General features: G+C 49.7%; 1 protein-coding gene across 2 annotated transcripts in view; it reads left to right on the top strand.

The window, feature by feature from the left end:
* The window catches only part of TMEM63B (transmembrane protein 63B), a 109,554-nt gene that overhangs the window by 48,078 nt on the left and 46,514 nt on the right, over window positions 1–14,962 (top strand). Inside the window, exons 2-5 of one of the 2 annotated variants that reach the window (XM_040351768.1) lie at window positions 3,395–3,614; window positions 9,223–9,302; window positions 14,415–14,453; window positions 14,739–14,829. In XM_040351768.1, the coding sequence (XP_040207702.1) occupies window positions 3,417–3,614; window positions 9,223–9,302; window positions 14,415–14,453; window positions 14,739–14,829 (408 nt within the window). In that variant the 5' untranslated portion in view covers window positions 3,395–3,416. The remainder of the gene's footprint in view (window positions 1–3,394; window positions 3,615–9,222; window positions 9,303–14,414; window positions 14,454–14,738; window positions 14,830–14,962) is intronic. The other variant, XM_040351769.1, reaches the window with a different exon arrangement.

The following is a 14,962-nucleotide window of genomic DNA, read 5'->3' as shown; positions in this document are numbered from 1 at the left end:
GGGCCATCTGGTGGGGAGCCGTTGGTATTACAAGTTATTACCACCAGATGTGTAAGCTGGCGCCATCTGGTGGTGGCCGTTGGTATAACAAGTTAAGCATTACAAGTTAAACAGCAATTCTAATGTAATTTTTCACTATTTTCACTGCCATCTTCTTCCCTCTAATTAGAACCCCCAAACATTATATATATTTTTTATCCTAACACCCTAGAGAATAAAATGGCGATCGTTGCAATACTTTCTGTCATGCCGTATTTGCGCAGCGGTCTTGCAAGCGCACTTTTTTGGGAAAAAATTACACTTTTTTAAATTAAAAAATAAGACAACAGTAAAATTATCCCCATTTTTTTTAATATTATGAAAGAAAATGTTACGCCGAGTAAATTGATACCCAACATGTCATGCTTCAAAATTGCGTCCGCTCGTGGAATGGCGTCAAACTTTTACCCTTTAAAATCTCCATAGGCGACGTTTAAAAAACTCTACAGGTTGCATGTTTTGAGTTACAGAGGAGGTCTAGGGCTAGAATTATTGCTCTCGCTCTACCAATCGCGGCGATACCTCACATGTGTGGTTTGAACACCGTTTACATATGCGGGCGCTGCTCACGTATGTGTTCGCTTCTGCGCGCAAGCTCGTCGCGACGGGGCGCGTTTTCTGGCTCCTACCTTTTTTAGCTGGCTCCTAGATTCCAAGCAAATTTGTCAACCCCTGATTTAAGCGTATCTGAATTTGAGCATACGCTTAAAGATACGACGGTGCGGATTCGGACTTACGACGGCGTATCTACTGATACGCCCGTCGTAAGTCTTTCTGAATCTAGCCCTATGATTTAGTTATACTTTAAAGCGGCATTCCACCCAAAAATGGAACTTCCACTTTTTGGAATCCCCCCCCCCCCCCCTCCGGTGTCACATTTGGCCCGGTCCCAGGCCCTTACCACACGATCAGCTGTCAGCCAATGACAGCTGATCACATGATGTAAACAAAGGATCGGCAATCATTTTTTTCTTTTTTCTTTTTCTTCTCTCGCTGACGGCGCGAGGAGAAAAAAAAGCCGATCACCGGCTTGTGTATAAGGGACATCGGTCCCGAAGAGGACTTGCATGCCTTACATTAGTATTTCCGTACATATTATCAGTCTCTCCCCCACGTTCGCTGTCCACCCGTCCGTCTTCTCTACTACCGTCCGGTCATCACTTTTTTATCTCTTGGCTCTGTTCCCTCCTTTTAAAAAAAAAAAATAATATATAAAAGTTGAGCTATTACTTTTGTATACATTTTTAATATCTCGCTTTTGATAATTGCTTTTATAGTTGTTCTAGGACCGGTCATTTCAGCAACAATCTTCCCATAAGATTATAGAAGCATATTATTTATTATTTACGAGTACTTATTTAGCGCCATAAATCTACGCGGGGCTTTACGTATATATTATACTGTCACATCAGGCCCCGCCCTCAAGGAGCTTACAATCCGAGGTCCCTATCTCAAATTCATACACACATACTGGGGACACATTAGACAGGAGCTTATCAACTTCCCAGCATGTCTTTATTGTATATTAGACATGTGTTTTCACAAGTGAAAGGTTTCCTCGTGTAGACCGGGGGGGGGGGGGACCTCTGATGTGATGGGGGGGGGGGGAGACCTCTGATGTGATGGGGGGGACCTCTGATGTGATGGGGGGGACCTCTGATGTGATGGGGGGGACCTCTGATGTGATGGGGGAGACCTCTGATGTGATGGGGGGGACCTCTGATGTGAGGGGGGGGACCTCTGATGTGATGGGGGGGGGGGGGGAGAACCTCTGATGTGATGGGGGGGGGACCTCTGATGTGATGGGGGGGGGGGAGAACCTCTGATGTGATGGGGGGGGGACCTCTGATGTGATGGGGGGGATAATCTTATGTGATGGGGGGGACCTCTGATGTCATGCGGGTATAATCTGATGCAGCAGTGGGGGGGGGGGGGGGACATGTGATAGGTGGACCTCTGATGTTAGGGAGGTAATCTCATGTGATTGAGGGGGGGACCTCTGATGTGATGGTGGGGGGGGATCTCTGATGTGATGGGGGGACCTCTGGTGTGATGCGGGTATAATCTGATGCGGGGGGGGGGGGAGACATGTGATAGGGGGACCTCTGATGTTAGGGAGGTAATCTCATGTGATTGGGGGGTACCTCTGATGTGATACAGGGGATGATCTGATGCAAGAGGGGACCTCTGATGTGATGGGGGGGGGGGCTCTGATGTGATGGGGAGGACCTCTGATGTGATGGGGGAGACCTCTGATGTGATGGGGGAGACCTCTGATGTGATGGGGGGGGGGGGGCTCTGATGTGATGGGGAGGACCTCTGATGTGATGGGGGAGACCTCTGATGTGATGGGAGGACCTGTGATGGGGAGACCTCTGATGTGATGGGGGGGGGTAATCTCATGTGATGGGGGGACCTCTGATGTGATGCGGGTATAATCCGATGCGGCAGTGGGGGGGGGACGGGACATATGTGATAGGTGGACCTCTGACGTTAGGGAGGTAATCTCATGTGATTGAGGGGGGGACCTTTGATGTGATGCGGGTATAATCTGATGCGGGGGGGGGAGACATGTGATAGGGGGACCTCTGTTGTTAGGGAGGTAATCTCATGTGATTGGGAGGGTACCTCTGATGTGATACAGGGGATGATCTGATGCAAGAGGGGACCTCTGATGTGATGGGGGGGGGGGGGTGTTACCTCTGATGTGATGGGGAAGATAATCTGATGTTACAGGGGGACCTCCTAATGTTAGGGAGGTAAACCTCTGATGTGATGGGGGGGGGGGGCTTGTCTGATGTAAGGGCATTTATCTGAGATGATAGAAGACTCTATTGTGACGGGGGCTCTCATGTATCGGGGGGGGGGGGGTGTGTGCTCTGATGTTTTGGGAGGACTCTGATGTGATTGGGGCTCTTGTTTAACGCGGGGGGGGGGGGGGGGGAATGCGATTTTTTTGCACAGTAAAAGGATGCAAAAAAATGTTGAGAAAATACCTCTGCAGACATCGGACCAATCACAAGATCCGAACAAGTTGATCTTTGATGTGTGGCTTTGATTGAAGCTGATCTCTGGTATAAAACGATATCCTCTAAATCCATTCCTCGTGGATCTTCTCCTGGAATCTCGGTGTGATTTGTGTATTTCCTCCAGATCTGCGCAGTAATTCAGTGTGAGACTTCCTGTAATAAAGACCGCTCACTGCTGCTCTCTCTCCTTGTGCAGGGAGACTGGTCTTGTCTCCGCCCCCCTCCTGTAGTTTTCTGCAGGACAGCCTGTAGTGTCTCACGCGCAGCGCTCTCGTCATATTTTATTTCCAATTGCTGATTTTCTTCTTTTTGTGTTTCTCTCACAGGGTGGATAATGATAAAGGAACCATGACCCCCTTCTTCCTGGGCACGCTGGCCTCCATGGGCACTACCTCTGCCTCCTCCTGTGCCGGAGGCGGGTGCAATGAAACCAATACAGAAGCCAGAGACTACTGCTACAGCGCGCGTATCCGCAGCACCGTGCTGCAGGGCCTGCCGTTCGGCGGGGTGCCGACTGTCCTCGCTCTGGACTTCATGTGCTTTCTGGTAAGTTGGCAGCACTGCGCTGTATGCGGATCGGGTGAGTTTATCATGAAAACCAGTGACTTGTCAATGTGATCCGAGGAACGCCGACACTCGACTCTCAGAATGTCTGCTAAGTTTTGTTTTATATGTTAGATAATCTGCTTCAGAGAGAGAGGTTGGGAGATATTCAGGGCTTCTGTGCAGAACTGGACACTCTTGTCACATGATTCTGTGTTGTGCAACCTCCCTCTCATTCTTTGAGACACTTCCCTTCTCACAGCTCCACGACTGACACCTCCCCTAAATGCTTTCAATTGCAAAGTGACTCTCCATCCGATACACCCACACAGAGATTCCCCCCTGCTGACGCGCCCGCGCTGAGATTCCCCCCTCCCCTGCTGATGCGCCGGCGCTGAGATTCCCCCCTCCCCTGCTGACACGCCAGCGCTGAGATTCCCCCTCCCGCTGACGCGCCTGCGCTGAGATTCTCCCCCCCTGCTGATGCGCCGGCGCTGAGATCCCCCCCCCCCCGACGTGCCGGCGCTGAGATCCCCCCCCCACCTGCTGACGCGCCGGCACTGAGATCCCCCCCCCCCCCCTGCTGACGGCAACCGGCGCTGAGATCCCCCCCCTGCTGACGCCAACCGGCGTGGAGATGTGACCCCTGGAGAATCCCTTGTTATTTAGTGATCCCAGAGAATGCTGTGTCCCTGAAACATCCTGTGTTACCCAGTGTCCCTATAGTATCCTCTGAAACTCCCTGACTGTCCCGTGTCACTCGGTGACCCCTGACTGTCCCGTGTCACTCGGTGACCCCTGACTGTCCCGTGTCACTCGGTGACCCCTGACTGTCCCGTGTCACTCGGTGACCCCTGACTGTCCCGTGTCACTCGGTGACCCCTGGCTGTCCCGTGTCACTCGGTGACCCCTGGCTGTCCCGTGTCACCCGGTGACCCCTGGCTGTCCCGTGCCACCCGGTGACCCCTGGCTGTCCCGTGCCACCCGGTGACCCCTGGCTGTCCCGTGCCACCCGGTGACCCCTGGCTGTCCCGTGCCACCCGGTGACCCCTGGCTGTCCCGTGCCACCCGGTGACCCCTGGCTGTCCCGTGCCACCCGGTGACCCCTGGCTGTCCCGTGCCACCCGGTGACCCCTGGCCGCCCCGTGCCACCCGGTGACCCCTGGCTGTCCCGTGCCACCCGGTGACCCCTGGCTGTCCCGTGCCACCCGGTGACCCCTGGCTGTCCCGTGCCACCCGGTGACCCCTGGCTGTCCCGTGCCACCCGGTGACCCCTGGCTATCTTGTATCCCTGGAGCATCCCGAGTTACGCAGTGACCCGCCCGGTAAGAGACCAGCTGTACAGCTGTGATTATCAATGAAGTGCATTATTTTTGATCTGGAGATTTTTTCATTGATTGGTGGATTCTTCTAGATCTTGGATGGGGGAGGTGCAGGGTAGTGTGGTTACCCAGTGTAGTGCCCAGTCTGTAATGTACCCAACTTTCGGTTTCCTCTGGCAGAACCTGAGTCACTGTTCTGCAGCAGCTGCTGCTCATTACTCAGCCTGGTCATCTCTCCTTCAGCTGATTCAGGTGTCATCACCGTCCCCCCATCATACTCTGACATCAGAAGGATCAGCATGACTCGCCCATTGGAGAACGAAGAATATCACTTTCATCCATTTATTATAATAATGGGAGTTTAAATCTGACCTCCGGCCTTCCCTTCAGTCTTGCACAGTTGTACCGGTTCCTCTCCTGGACTGAAATTGCTTACCTGGATTTCACTGCACACTGTGAGCTCCTCACAATGTGCATTAGAAACTGCAGCAGGTCAGATGGAGCCCCGCCTCATTTACTAACTGGAGGACATGCAGCAACATCTAGCACTTTTTCTTCCCCCAGCCTGACTGTCCCTCACCCCCCTCCCCTTTTATTCATTGGATTTCAGTTCTTTCATTCATGGAGGCTCAGCATCGGGTATGGATGTTACCTAAGGTTGTCGGACTTACCATTGGGCTTGACCGGGCCAATAGGGGGCCCCGGGAGGAGGAAGCAGGAAGAGCCATGCCGCTGCTGATGAAGAGGTAAGAAGTCGTCGTCGTCGTCCCCCCCCCCCCCCCCCAAAAACGTCGATCTCGGCGGCACCCCCCGCTCAACAACTTCGATCAGCTTCGATCTCGGCGGCACCCCCCCCGCTCAACAACTTCGATCAGCTTCGATCTCGGCGGCCCCCACCCCCCTGCTCAACAACTTCGATCAGCTTCGATCTCGGCGGCCCCCACCCCCCCGCTCAACAACTTCGATCAGCTTTGATCTCAGCGGCACCCCCCCTCCCCCCCTTCGCTCAATAACTTTGACCCCCCCCGCGCGCTTCTCGGCTCCAGGGGGCCCCTCAATCAACACTCAAGCCCAGGGGCCCCCACCACCCTAAGTCCTGTCCTGGTTGTCTGCATGCAAATACAGCCCACTCCTCCAGACTGACATCCACCAATCCAAGGCATTCTGATGTTTGCATAGCTCCTCCCAAAATCCCACCCACTGCTTGCATCAGGACTGAGGGCTCGTGGGAGGAGTACTGAGGCCGGGTGCTGTGATGTTTTCAGAAAGTTATGGTCAGCCTCCTGCCAGTTGGATGAAGATTAGTGTTATGGGGGGGACACCCCTGGCAGGTGACGTCGGCTCCTCCTGGGTGTGGCGTCTAAGTGACAGCTTGGTCTTTACAAGAGGACTCTGCAAGGAGAGATGGAGATCTGAACTATTTTTGCTTGTAGCTGTCATCAGGCTGCAGCCGTTGGGTTTGCCCTAGCAAGGGGGTCGTTGGAGCAAGAGATGGAATAAGGCAGCAGTTTGGTGCCTGCGAAAGAGGTCAGGGCAGATGACTGGCATGAAAGTAGTTAATATCCAGGCGGTGGGTAAGGCAAGTGGCAGGCATGAGAGTATTCAGGGTCCAAGCAGAGGAAAAGACAAGCAGCAGAGGAGCGCACAGGTTACAACAAAGGCTAGAGAGGACAGTAAGGTGATCTGGGTAATCGGAACAACAGTCTTGTGAACAAAAAAAAGCTAGTAAGATGACACAGCGCCAGCTGCCAGAAAGTCGGGGTCCAACTAGAGGTCGAGGCTAGCGGCAGACAACAAAGCAGTTAATGTCCAAGTGGAGGTCAAGGCAGGCAGCAAGCGAGATTATTCATGGATAGAGCTTGAGGCTAGATGCAGACGAAAGCAGCCAGGGTCCAAGTAGAATTTGAGGCTGGAAGCAGACAAAAAAAACAATTGGGTCCAAGTAGAGGTCGAACATGGTGGCAGACAAGAGAGCAATTTGGGTCCAATTGGAGGTCGAGGCTGGCAGCAGACCAAAAAGAAATCTGGATCCAAGTAGAGCTCGAGGCTGGAGTCAGACAAAAAAACAATTGGGTCCAAGTAGAAGTCGAGGCTGGCAGAAGACAAAAGGGCAATCGGGGTCCATGTAGAGATCGAGCATGGTGGCAGACAAGAGACCAATCTGGGTCCAAGTAGTGATCGAGCCTGGTGGCGGAAAAGAGAGCAATCTGAATCCAAGTAGAGGTTGAGCCTGGCGGCAGACAAAATACCAATCTGGGTCCAAGTAGCGATTGAGCCTGATGGCGGCAGAGGAGATCAATCTGGGTCCAAGTAGAGGTGGAGCCTGGTGGCAGACAAAAGATCAATCTGGGTCCAAGTAGCGATTGAGCCTGGTGGCGCCAGAGAAGATTAATCTGGGTCCAAGTGGAGGTCGAGGCTGGCAGTAGACCAAAAAGCAATCGGGGGGTCCAAGTAGTGATCGAGCCTGGTGGCGGAAAAGAGAGCAATCTGAATCCAAGTAGAGGTTGAGCCTGGCGGCAGACAAAAGACCAATCTGGGTCCAAGTAGAGGTTGAGCCTGGCGGCGGCAGAGGAGATCAATCTGGGTCTAAGTAATGGTCGAGCCTGGTGGCAGTAGAGAGCAATCGGGGTCCAAGTAGAGGTCGAGGGTAGTAGCAGACTAGAGCAGTTGGGTGTCGGTCAGGTTTGAAGCAGGTAATAGATTAGCGGTGATCCGAGTAGAGGTTGAAGCCGACGTCGGGCAAGAGAGCATTAAGGGTCCAAGCAGAGGTCTAGGCAGGCAAAGCCAACAAAGGCTTTAGAGAAGACGAGGTGACTAGGGTCAGCAATGGGCATTTAGAACAGCAACCTAATGCACAAGGTAGCTGGTAAGATGGCACAACACCAACTACCCTCAAAGCCAATGGCCCGGATTCACAGAGAGCGGGGCGCACATTACGCCGCCGTAGCGCAAACAATGTAAGCTATGCCAACGCAGCGCAGAGAGGCAAGCATGAAATTTACCAAGCCAGTGCTCCCAACGCTGCGCTGGGTTTCGAAGGCGTACGCCGGCGTAGGTGGAAGTGGGCGTGAGCCATACAAATGAGGCGTGACCCCATGCAAATGATGGGCCGAGCGCCAGACAGATACGTATCACGAACTGCGCATGCGCCGAGACGTGGACGCATCCCCCTGCGCATGCTCACAACCACGTCTGAACAACTGCCTAAACTACGCCGGATCACTGCGTACGACGTGAACGTAATCTACGCACAGCCAGACACGCGTCCAACGTAAACTATGCCGGCTTGTGTTTCCTGGTGCAGACCTGTGCATGTCTGCTGCTGGGTTGTACCTCCTTTATGGGGCATAACTTTACGCTGGACGTGCAACTTGCACGCACCTCGCGTAGCCTGCGCCGGGCGCACGTACGCTCATGAATCGCCGTATTTATCTCATTTCCCTCATTTCCCTAGCTAATCAATGGGAGCGCCACCATGCGTCCAGCCTAAATGTGCGCCCATCCTACGCCGGCGTAGGCAAGTTATGTTGGCGGGGGTGAAGCCTATTTTTAGGCATATCTTAGTTTGTGGGTCTGGCGCACAGATACGACGGCGCACATTTGCACTTACGTCGGCGTAAGTGCTTTGTGAATCTGGGCCAATGTGACCAGCCATAGTGAGAAGACCACAAGCCGGCATGTGCACACGTAACCTGCTGTAGATTGACAGCACAGGCCATGTGCCTGGCTGTGTATACACAACACCTAGAGTCATTGTAACCGTCATGTTTTCAAAGACATTTATGTAGAAACTTTAATGAGGTGACTGTAAGCTGGTTGCAAGTTCTATACACGGCTACGCTTGCTGGTTGCAAGCAATAATGCTGCCCTCTTGTGGCCAAAGAGAGAGGAATGGCAGTGACTTGTCTTATATATGTATTCTATGGATAGCTGGAGACGGCTGATTGTACATTCTTAATTTTAGCACAACATTTTAAAAATTTAGCAGTACAGAAAGAGTATTTAAGAGCCTTTATAAACAGAAGTGAGGTGTGTAGTGGATATTAAATAAGTTTTACTGTCCTGGTATTCTGTTTATTCCTTGATTGATCTCCTGCAAGTATCTGTTGCCAGAGAAAGGTGATAATTCTTTGAGCTTCATTCATCCCTCACTGTGGGGCTCCTAAAAGGGATGACAGAGATGAGTCGCAGAGCTGCATTGTGTGTCGTCTCTGGGTCCTCTCCATGTACAGAGCCATGCTGAGAAGCTTCATATTGTCTCCTTACAATCCCATCTTGTGTCTCTCCAGGCTCTTCTCTTCGTCTTCTCCTTCTTGAGGAAAGTGGCCTGGGACTATGGGCGATTGGCGCTCGTCACCGATGCCGACAGGTAAGTCACGTGACCGTCGCCACATTGCGGTCTGACTACTTGTGTTGTATGTTTGCTGTTTTTGTTGTTCCTTATTGCTTCCATCTGCAAACAACGTTGGGCCGGTGAGTTTTGCAGACAAGATTGAGAGAGGTTCTCCTTGTTCCATCTCGTATAAAACACGCAACAGCCGGTGAGGGACCCAGCTGGAGAAAATCTCTGGCTGAAGAGCAGGGGAGATCAGCTTACACGGCAGCAGTTCATTAGAACACGCCCCTCCCCTTCTGTGGTAACAGTAGTTTGAAATTCTTGCGTTGCCCCCCGCCACGCATGCCGGCCACGCAAGACTGATCGGAAATCTCATCGACTTTTGGCAAATCAACATTACAATTTTTAGAGGCGATTCAGTTCGCATGTGCCGCGCTATATAAGTTTTTCATTCATTCATTCATTCATTCAAATGTAGAATTTGTTAGGAAAGGAGGACACTATTTATTTATTACAGATATAAACTTTAGAAACGGTTCTATAAAATTCACCCAAAAAAAAGTTTCTCTCATAGGCGGGTCATTCTCCCAAAACTGAGATTTCAATGTTTGAGGCTACTTCAGGCAGAATAACTTTATACACTATTAGGTAGATTCAGGTAGAGTTAGGCCGGCTTATCAGTAGATAAGTCGACCTACCTCAGAATCTACGCCGACTTATGTTTAAGCGTATGCTCAAACAGAGATACGCTTAAACATATCTAAGATAAGACAGTTGGGCCGTCCTATCTTAAGTTGCAATTTTTCGGATTGGCCGCTAGGTGGCGCTTCCATTGCGGTCGGCGTAGAATATGTAAATGAGTTGATACGCCAATTCACGAACGTACGCCCGGCCGCCGCAGTAGATTTACGCCATTTCCGTAAGGCATTAGCAGGCCTAAAGTTATTCCATCTATTAGGTGGAATAACAATGTTAAAGTATGGCTGCCGTTCCCGCCGCGAGATTCGAATTTTTTACGTCGTTTGCGTAAGTCGTCCGCGAATCGGGATTTACGTCCACGTCGAAATCAATAGGCCCGTGCGGCGTACTTAGCCGCAATGCACACTGGGAAATGTAGGCGCCTGGCGCATGCGCAGTAAAGAAAAAACGTCAAAAACGTGAGGTCAAGCCTCATTACCATAAAACACGCCCCCCTCCAACACATTTGAATTAGGCGCCCTTACGCCCGCCGCATTTACGCTACGCCGCCCTAAGTAAGGAGGCAAGTACTTTGAGAATACAGTACTTGCCTCTCTTACTTAAGGCGGCGTAGTGTAAACGCGCTAGGCTACGCTGCCTTAGATTTGCGCGCCCCTACCTGAATCTACCTATATATGGGCAAAAGTCTGTGAGCACCTGACCATCAATACCTATATGAGCTTGTTGGGCATCCCATTCCAAATCCATGGCTATTTAATATGGTGTGCCCCCCCCCCCCCTCCCACACACCCACTTCCACCCACAATCTCTCAATGGCTATTTGTAGTTGCCCCCCCAAGCTCCCTCCATGGCCATTAATTTGGAGTTGCCCCTCTTCCCCCATGGCCATTAATATGGTGCTATCCCTCTTCCCCCCCATGGCCATTAAGATAATGCTGCCCCTCTTCCCCCCCATGGCCATTAATATGGTGCTGCCCTCTCTTCCCCCATGGCCATTAATATGGTGCTGCCCCTCTTCCCCCATGGCCATTAATATGGTGCTGCCCCCCTCTTCCCCCATGGCCATTAATATGGTGCTGCCCCCTCTTCCCCCATGGCCATTAATATGGTGCTGCCCCCCTCTTCCCCCATGGCCATTAATATGGTGCTGCCCCCTCTTCCCCCATGGCCATTAATATGGTGCTGCCCCCCTCTTCCCCCATGGCCATTAATATGGTGCTGCCCCCTCTTCCCCCATGGCCATTAATATGGTGCTGCTCCCTCTTCCCCCATGGCCATTAATATGGTGCTGCTCCCTCTTCCCCCATGGGCATTAATATGGTGCTATTTCTAGTAAAGAAAAAAACACTGCGCAGAATAAACAAATAATAATAAACCATAAAATAAAATAAAAAAAGTGCTGCCAAGTACCAAAAAATTGTAGATACAAAATTTTAAAAGATGAGTGAATAAGAAAAAGGTACAGCGCAATGAGATAAATAAAAATAAATAAATATAAATAAACAAATGTGAATGGAAAACCTGCACATGAAGTGCCAGGTTTAAGTGGGGGGTAATAAGATAATTGAATAGATAATGAAAACCAATCAATAAATTGTGATCAATGATAAAAATAATATATGAAAATTAGACCAATAGATTTTGACATATCATTGGAAATTCTTAAAGGAGTGCCAAGGTAAATTCCACAAACCAATGTGCAAAAAAGTGAAATTTTAAAGACAAAAATCAAAACAGGAACTATAGTGTTAAAATAGTCTTTTGTGATGCTAGAAAAGAAAAAAGTCCATAAGTGATAATCCAATGCAGCGCTGTTTCTATGATACTCTAGACGTGACACCAAACATATCCTGAACAGACTCTCCACCAGAAAAAAGGACACCCAGGTGTTGAGGTAATGTAGTCTCCTTACCACACTAAATGACCGCTGCAGCGATCGGGATAAGCTCAGATAGAAAAGTCTCCCACTGAGACTAAATGGGAAGGAATCCTGAATGGGTCCTATACTGTTGCCTCCAGAATCCAGCTCAAAGGGAAAAGATACAAAAAACATCCCCCATAGTGTAATAAAGTTTCAACTGACAATATTTATTATAGCTGTAAACTGTATACACTCACAATTAGGGTAAAATGACATGCGAATAGGAACCAGAGCGACTGGCTGTAACATCAGATCTCGGCGTCTCTTCCACACGTTCTCCCGCACAGTATTTGCACAGCGGTCTTTCAAACGCAATTTTTTTTTTTAAATACACATCGAGTCCGGACGAAATTCCGGACTCGATGTGTATTTAAAAAAAAAATTGCTCAATCTTTTCCCTTTGAGCTGGATTCTGGAGGCAACAGTATAGGACCCATTCAGGATTCCTTCCTTCCCATCTAGTCTCAGTGGGAGACTTTTCTATCTGAGCTTATCCCGATCGCTGCAGCGGTCATTTAGTGTGGTAAGGAGACTACATTACCTCAACACCTGGGTGTCCTTTTTTCTGGTGGAGAGTCTGTTCAGGATATGTTTGGTGTCACGTCTAGAGTATCATAGAAACAGCGCTGCATTGGATTATCACTTATGGACTTTTTTCTTTTCTAGCATCGCAAAAGACTATTTTAACACTATAGTTCCTGTTTTGATTTTTGTCTTTAAAATTTCACTTTTTTGCACATTGGTTTGTGGAATTTACCTTGGCACTCCTTTAAGAATTTCCAATGATATGTCAAAATCTATTGGTCTAATTTTCATATATTATTTTTATCATTGATCATAATTTATTGATTGGTTTTCATTATCTATTCAATTATCTTATTACCCCCCACTTAAACCTGGCACTTCATGTGCAGGTTTTCCATTCACATTTGTTTATTTATATTTATTTATTTTTATTTATCTCATTGCGCTGTACCTTTTTCTTATTCATTAATATGGTGCTGCTCCCTCTTCCCCCATGGGTATTAATATGGTGCTGCTCCCTCTTCCCCCATGGGTATTAATATGGTGCTGCTCCCTCTTCCCCCATGGGTATTAATATGGTGCTGCTCCCTCTTCCCCCATGGGCATTAATATGGTGCTGCTCCCCTTCCCCCATGGGCATTCATATGGTGCTGCTCCCCTTACCCCATGGCCATTAATATGGTGCTGCCCCTCTTCCCCCATGGCCATTAATATGGTGCTGCCCCTCTTCCCCCATGGCCATTAATATGGTGCTGCCCCTCTTCCCCCACGGTCATTAAAATGGTGCTGCCCCTCTTCCCCCATGGCCATTAATATGGTGCTGCCCCCTCTTCCCCCATGGCCGTTCATTTTGGTGCTGGCCCTCTTCCCCCCATGGCCGTTCATTTTGGTGCTGGCCCTCTTCCCCCATGGCCATTAATTTTGGTGCTGGCCCTCTTCCCCCATGGCCATTCATTTTGGTGCTGGCCCTCTTCCCCCATGGCCAATAATTTGGCGCTGGCCCTCTTCCACCATGGCCATTTTAGATAGTTGCATTTCCCCCATGGTCATTAATATATGTTTACCTCCCAACCCCCTCATGACATTAGTATTAGTATTTTGCTCCCCTCCATGGCAACCAATAAGGCATTGCTCCCCTTCCCCAGGACCATTCATTTGGAGCCCCACTCTTTCCCCCATAGTTATTACTATGGAGCTTCCTTTTCCCCATGGCCATTAAAATAGTTGCCTACCAGCCCCATGTCTATTAATGTGGAGTTGCATCCCCACCATGCCCCTTAATATGGAGTTGCCTTTCCCCCCATGGCATTATTATAGTTGCCTCTCAACAGAGAGTTTCTGTGGGATTTTATCCCCATGTGTGAGGTCCGGTACTGAAATTGGATGACAAGACCTGGCTCACCATCAGCATTCCAATTTCTCCCAAAGGTGCTCAGGGATGAGGTCAGGGCTCTGTGCAGGCCAGTCAAGTTCCTCCACACCAAATTGGTCACAGCATGTTTTTATAGAGCTGGATTTGTAGCACAGTCATGGTAGAACAGAAAAGGGTCTTCACCAAACTGTAGACAATTGTGCTCTTCCAACTTTGTGGTAACAATGTCTTTGCATTAACCATACACTTCACTGGAAACTCCTGAACTCCATCATATGGGGAAAAAGAGAGATCCCCCGAGGTGGGGCTTTAACGCTAACAGCTCATTAAATCAAAAGCGTAGTAATAAAAGTTTATTATACAATAAATACAAAAATATAAATGTTAAAAATCAAGGTTCATGGATAGGTGTCTGACTTGTCCACAGGGGTTCATTCAGGCCCAATCATATGGGGGTTCACATACTTTTGGCCATATAGTGTATGTATTTTATGCCCCAACCACATGATTTATCCTCCTCCTCTTGCGGTCAGGGTGACACCCCCCCCCCCCCCAGTTAGGGACGTGCCATGTATCGGTTATTGTGCCATGTAACGTATTTTTGTGTTTTTTGTGTTCCTGTACCCAGGCAGAGACGGATGCGAATTTCCCGGGTGGAGCGAGAATAGTATGTTCCCTGTCTGTGTGTCGCTTTTCCTCACTAATCAGAACTTGATTTTTCCGCAGCTGCGGTTCTCTCTAACCCGATCTCTGGCTGCATGCAGTGTGTCCCTCTCCCTCTCTCTGTCCTTCCCTCTCACCTATTGTATATATTGTATTATGACATCATACAGGGGTCCTCCTTCCTGCACACGGTTCTGGTTAATCTGCAGTTTTCTGAGTGATTTAACTCATTCCTCTCTGCACACACATTAGTATTTTTGCTGATGTCTCTTTTTGTTCTTTGTTGTAGTGTGGCCTCCGCCATGCACTCCGAGAGCCATGACCGATACGAGCGACTGACCTCCGTGTCCAGCTCAGTGGACTTTGACCAAAGAGACAATGTGAGTACGGCGTCCCCTCCTCTCTCCTCCCTCCTCTCTCCTCCCTCCTCCCTTCTTCTACTCCTCCCTTCTTCTACACCTCCTCCCTTCTTCTACACCTCCTCCCTTCTTCTACACCTCCTCCCTTCTTCTA

The sequence above is a fragment of the Rana temporaria genome, chromosome 4 (genome assembly GCF_905171775.1).
Source record: "Rana temporaria chromosome 4, aRanTem1.1, whole genome shotgun sequence".
Taxonomy (NCBI): Eukaryota; Metazoa; Chordata; class Amphibia; order Anura; family Ranidae; genus Rana; species Rana temporaria.
The sequence above is the reverse complement of the archived record's forward strand: the minus strand, read 5'-3'. Positions and strand labels throughout refer to the sequence as shown.